The sequence below is a fragment of the Pyxicephalus adspersus genome, chromosome 8, assembly GCF_032062135.1.
Source record: "Pyxicephalus adspersus chromosome 8, UCB_Pads_2.0, whole genome shotgun sequence".
Classification (NCBI taxonomy): domain Eukaryota; kingdom Metazoa; phylum Chordata; class Amphibia; order Anura; family Pyxicephalidae; genus Pyxicephalus; species Pyxicephalus adspersus.
The window spans coordinates 19234646-19241208 of NC_092865.1; the positions used below are offsets into that span (position 1 = coordinate 19234646).

The 6563-nt window shown below is 38.5% G+C and overlaps 1 protein-coding gene across 1 annotated transcript in view; it reads right to left on the bottom strand.

Moving 5' to 3' along the window:
• LRP8 (LDL receptor related protein 8) overlaps nt 1–5567 on the bottom strand; it is a 60436-nt gene extending 54869 nt beyond the window's left edge. The window contains exon 1 of the mRNA XM_072419670.1: nt 4804–5567. Within this exon, the coding sequence (XP_072275771.1) occupies nt 4804–4828 (25 nt within the window). The 5' untranslated portion in view covers nt 4829–5567. The remainder of the gene's footprint in view (nt 1–4803) is intronic.
• Between the last annotated feature and the right edge of the window lie 996 nt (nt 5568–6563).

A 6563-nucleotide genomic window follows, 5' to 3' on the forward strand; every position in this document is an offset into this window, starting at 1 on the left:
TTTTTTTTTTTAAATATATAGATTTTTTTATTTATTTTTACATGATTTTGTGTTTCAAACTTTTCATATACTCATACTATTATATTATACTGTAAAATAAATTTTCATGAAAAACAATGTACTGCTTTTAGACATAAAACCAGAAAGAAATGAATAGCTAGGGAGGTTAATAAAGCAAAGAATACTGTTTCTAAACTTTCCTTAGTGTTTCAGAGCTATTCTCTCATGGCAAATTGATATCCTTGCTTAACTAACCTAATATTATCATTATTAAACTGTATTTATATAGCACCAACATATTACACAGCGCTGTACATTAAATAGGGGTTGCAAATGACAGACTAATACAGACAGTGACACAGGAAGAGGAGAGGACCTTGCCCCGAAGAGCTTACAATCTAGGTGTGGGAAATATCAGACAATAGGAGGGGAGATATGTAGTGGTGGGACGTAGTGAGGGTTTTAGGAGCCAGAAGAAGACGAGTAGGCAAGTTTAAAAAGATGGGTTTTGAGTGCTCTTTTAAATGCGCAGAAAGTAGGAGCCGAGTAGGCCGAGGAAGCCCATTCCAGAGAGTCAGGAAAGCTCTAGAAGTTCCAGGTCTTGGAGCCGTCTGTGTGATAAGGTTATGTGTGAGGAAGTCATTAGTAGGTCATCGAAGGAGCGAAGAGAGCTGCTAGGGTAGTATTTTTTTTATCGGGTCAGAAAGGTAAGTGGGACAAGAACTGTGGAGGGATTTGACGGCAAAGCACAGGAGCTTGTATTTGATTCTAAGGTGAAATGGAAGCCAACAAAGAGACTTGGGGCAATGGACTGTACTCTACTATAAACCTTAACATTGTAGTAGTCACAAATCAGTCATCATGAGCTCTATTTTAACAATTTAAATGTGGGGTCACCTCTGCATTATTGTCCATAAAGCAGTTATGAAGAGTGCTGGGTTATGCCTGCTCAGCTCTATCAGCATAGATGCTCTGAATATTTCAGTCCTAAAATTTACCATTTACAAGCAGCCTCCACAAATCTGAAATGTAAACTTTGAATTTATTTACTGAATCGTTTTACTGCACATAAGGTGCCCTTGAAAGTAAAGATAATGCAGTCTTGTAGGTAATAATAAATTATTTAGGCAGCCATAAGAAAATTGTGTTCTCACTAAACCATTTCCCTGCCTAAGCCATATATTTTATTATTACTATTTCCACACATGCAGTTTTTTTTTCTCACTCCTTAAAACTCAAAAAAATATTTTCAAAAATCCAATAACAATGAAATTAAGTAATATTGTCGTTTCTAATATTTTAGATCACACATTATTAGTACAATTGTTTTTAAACCCACATTTTAAGCAAAAAGTACATTGATATTCATTTTAGTGTTACCAATGGTTTAGTGAAATATAAAGAATAAAGTTGCGTGGAATAAATGTAGCATGAAATACAACTTGTTTAACCATTTCAAAACCAGAATGTATGGCAGTGAAAGGGTAAGCAGACTTTATAGGAGATGATGTATGTTTTTCTCTGTGGTCTGTGACTCAAAATAGCACCATGTTGCAGAACTCTACCTGCTGCAGGTCTTCATGACTTCAGTTTTGTGGAATACCTGGTCCCCACAACTGAAGTCAGTGGTTTCGCTAGTCTACATTGCTTCAAAACATAGGAGGTGGGGGAAGTAACAACGGTATGTGATGGGTGAGCAAATATTATTAATATTATTATTATTTATTAATACTAAACAGCATTTATATAGCACCAACATATTAAGCAGTGCTGTATAATAAATAGGGGTTGCAAATGACAAACAGATACAGACAGTGACACACAGGAGGAGAGAACGCAGACCAGAAGAGCTTACAATCTATAAGGTGGAGAAGCAGCATACAATAGGAGGGGTATATGGATTGGTGGGTGAGTAGTGAAGCTTTTAAGGGACAGAGGAAGACCCTTCCAAAGTCACAGTCCAAATAAAACTTGGGAGGCTCCCTTTAGCATAGGACTTTGGCCAACTTTGTGGCAAGACAAAGTTGGCCAAAAGTACAAGTAAAGTAATAAAGAAGTAATACAAATAATAAGTAAGTAATAAAAATTTGGGCTTTGAATACACTTTAATGCAATTAAACATCTGACAGAAGGAAACTAAAAAGTACTGCATTATTTATCTCGTTATCCTACTTATGGTTTAAACCAAGATGTAGAGTTGCACTTCAAACCAATTGCAAAAACCAACAAACTCATCACATTTTCTTTTATAATGTATCAGCCCGGCAGCCTATGTTGGTATTATGCATGCATAACGGCTTGCATTTTGGCACAGTCTTGACACACAACAAACAAGTTAGCCTGTAGCAAACAAAACTAACGTTTAATCCGTGTATGCAGATTAGTACGCCTACAAGGAACTGTTCACTTTTAACTGAATGTGAACTCTGCTGTCTGAGGAACTGATCTGCATAGACTCAGATGGGGCTTGTTTATTTTTCTGATGTCCGTAATGTGTTTTGCATATCATTTTAGTAAATCTGTTGTCTTAGGGGATCTTGTGATTATGATACAGAGATGGAGCTTGTTTAGATTCTCCTGTCAGGAAAGCTCACTAGCTTATAATGAGTTTTTGTGTCCAGGGTCACCATGGTAACGTGTAGTAATGTGGTCACTCTATAATACACAGAGGCCCAGGTCTATTCATTTCAGGCCTAATCTGCATTCAGCAAGAAGGAACACATTTTGGTGCCAAGTTTCGTTTTTTGTTTTTTTTTTTTTGTTCATGAAACATATATGAGCTTGGCTTGTGATGTATTATACAAAGTTGGCTGTATGAGGAGTGATCTTACGAAGGTAAAGTGCTAGGGACATGTAGACAGCTCTTGCTATCCCTCCCGTGTTTGATGTTCGCCATGTGGGTATACGAATCCCCATCTCTGCCAATCTGGAGGGTAAATGGGGTGTCAGATCTGACAGAGAGTTTCATCTCAGCTGCCAGACTGAGGTTTTATGAAGTAAACTTTACAAAAATGTTTGTGTGCTTGGAGAGAGCCGATACGTGGCCTGTTATATTAAAAGGCTGAAATGAAAGTGAATCTGTGCTACGCCAGTGCAGAACAAAAACAACAGGTTCACTTTATTCTCATCACCCTCCGGTATCACATATTTACCTTTCCTTCAATCATACTACCTTGTTTAGATACAGGAAGAAAAAGAAACCACCCTGTGTAGGCTGCAAATCATTCAATTATTTAGGACTATGGACTCTCCTTATATAAAAAGAATGGTGCTTGGCAGGAGTCGCCTGCTACACGGAAGTACAGAGTGAATGCTGAAAAAAGAATCTGGTGAGCACAAAAAAAGCCAAGTATGTACTTCTGGGGTGGGGGCACTATAGGAAACACCCTTATTGGATAAAACATGTTTATTTTAAAGTGAACCTGTATGCAGCCAAAGTATATTTATTGGAAGACCTGCACTCCCCTTACCCTCCTTTCTCCCACAGTGATTCAAAGCAATCTATGTCAGAAGAAGCAAAAAAACACACATTTCTGAAAAATTTCACTTTACATAAAAGGGTAGACAACACTTTTATGTAAAGTAAAATTTCTGTTTATTTAGGTTTTTTTTATGTGCAACACACACAAAAAAAGGGGGTGCAGCACCGCCCCCTAATTCCATGAATAGGAGCACAAAGCCTCCCATGATACCTATGTCCCGCAAGCACGGGATGCTCTTGGGTACTCCGTCTGCGCATGCTTCAGCATCTTTTTGTGAAAGCCTTTTTGTGAAAAGAGAAAAATTTGCCAATCTCATGGATGCGCAATAGGATCGGCAAGTTTTTTTTTCCAACCTACTTCACACGATCTCGTGCCTACGTCGGGTGACGTAGGAAGAAGAACCTGGAAGAAGAGGTGAAGATGCGCCAACTGGAGCGCCAGCTCGGAGACGGATGCCGGGACGATGCAGGACCCGCTGGAGGACACCTCCGGATGGATTGGTCTGCCCTACAGGATTAAAGGTAAGCGTATTTTTTTGTTTTTTTGTTTTGTTTGAAGCACTTTTCAGTTTAGTTCCTCTTTAACCTTTTTTTTCTTTAGAACATTCCTCCCACCGTCCAATAACTCAACCACACAGTGCAGCTGCATGAAAGTATTCAGGTATGTGTACTCATTAATGCTGCACATATACAGTAACTATTCATCTAAGTCATAGTGTTAGGAGACTAGGACTGTCAGAATTGCTTTGGCGATGTTTTGCCATACGGCACTGTAAGATTTTATACAAACTGTTCATAATGACGAATAACTACAGTTGCTGATCAGCAGTCATTAGACATTACACTTATGTCAGCGTTCAAACGATCACAGAATTTGAAAGAGCTCATTAGATGACCACCCACTGCATAGGAGTACGATATGGCGAATCTTTAAAGGACAGGTTTACTAAAACGCACGTTGTCCTTTAAAGCAAAATATGCAACCCCTCCATTCTGGGTGATGGTATTTACTGAAATCTGGTATTTGCAGATTGCTTGGCATGCTCTCCATCCTACAGCACTCAAGCCAGGAAATTAGTTGCTCAAGGGAAGTAGAAAGTATGTCAGGAGTTCCCCTTTACCCGGAACTACTGAGATTTTAACTACATAGAAGAAGGAACAGGAAGCAGCACTAACGGAATGTTTTGGGTGCACTGCACAGCTGGAAGTGCATTTTTTAAAGTGTTTTTAAACAGTGGACATGTGCTTCAGACATATAGGTAGTAACAAGCATGCCCTCTCTAACACTTGGAAAGGATTGCAATGTTAGATCTTGAACCTACCAGTTGGGCAGTCCATCTCATCCATGCCATTTTCACAATCCTTCTCCCCATCACACTTCCAGGTTTTCGGGATACACTTACTGCTAGACTCCCCACAACTGAACTTCTCAGGAGCACACACCTGTTTCACTGAAAGAGAACAAAAATGTATTAGTTTTACAAATGAATAGGATTAATATTGATATCAATTCCCCTTGGAAACAAGGATTTATTGTGCAATAAACCAATAAATCCCGCAAATGTGCTGTAGTATCTTCTTTTAGGATTTTGAGCACTCATCTTTCTCAGGAGACAGAGGTGATGCAAGGTGATTGAAGCATTGGAAATCAGGAATAGGAAACATATTCTTTTAAAGCTTCATTTTTGACGTTAATATATATTTTGGAGTAAGGTGGCTGTTGGTATTTTCATGAAAGGTCCGTTTTAATAACTGTTTATTTCAGCCACACTGGTAGTATATTGCTTCCAATCCCCAAATTACCAGCTGACTATTCATACAATGTGATAGAGCAAATACACTTTGATTCCATTTTAAGGTAAAATGTTACTCAATTTAAAACATAAAACTGGTGCATTTAATCAACCTCAAAGTGGTGAGATTGAAATAGCCCTAATCGGACTCTATTTCTGACCAAATGTTTAGGCATATAATCACAAACTATGCATGGAAACAAAGTTTCCAAAATATTACTGGATTTTTTTTAAAAAACATAGCCTTGAAATTAGGATAATCCTGCACTCCAAAAGTTGAATGCTCTTTTTATCATTTGGCCTGGGGAAGGGGGGGGGGTCTAGAAAAGTATAGCAGCACTTTTCCCATACCCCATTATCTCCTGCAAGGCTTCTCTAAGGCAATGTGTGCTGGTGTTGCAGCATTATCCCAACATTATCTCCTACAATGCAGGACCAGTTACCCTCTATTGTAAGTGCAGGAGCCTATGATTTGGGGAGAGATAAATGTAACAGTTGCAAGGGGTTAAGGAAATTGCTTTTATTTCTCCCTAGCCAAAAAACATTTAAGCATTTGCAGTGCTTGTGTATGTAGGGGAGAGTGTTAGTAGCCAAACTTATTGGTAAATCTATAGTAAAACCTTTTTACATTACACAAGGTATTGATTGTACTCTGTAGTATGGAAGGATATCAGCCACTAGTGGAAGAGAATTATATTATAATTTACAAAAAATGTTACATACATACATACATATTACATATATATAGGGCTCTATTCATAAAGCAGGGAATCTGACAATCCCTCAAACATTCCCTGGTGGGAATTAGTTACTGCCATTGAAATACATGGAACTGTAGGGGGTTAAAAGTATCCTATGAGGGAATGTCAAATTCCCTGTTTTACAAATAGAGCCCACATTGTTTATCTGTGTATATATAGTGATACGTGCAAACAGCGTATATCAGTTTTGTTTAGCCTATTACCTAATACAAACATCCCCATCACACACTACAAAATGCCCTGACTTGTCTGCAATAAAAGCAAAACCTCTAGGTCACTATTGATTGGATAGTAAAGAACAGCAGTTCACCAACAAGGTTATCTGTATGCTCTCCTTGTAATCAGCTGGCCCCTTTTATTGAATTCTCAGCCTCGTGTAGCATACTTGGCTCTGTTCTGAACATCGAGTGAAGAAGTGCTATAGAAGACTTCAATAAATACAGTTAAATCATTATTGTACTGCAGTCAACATCTGCAGGCGGCAGCGATGGAGGGTAAGGCTCGGGCGCGAGACGGGCAATCAACATC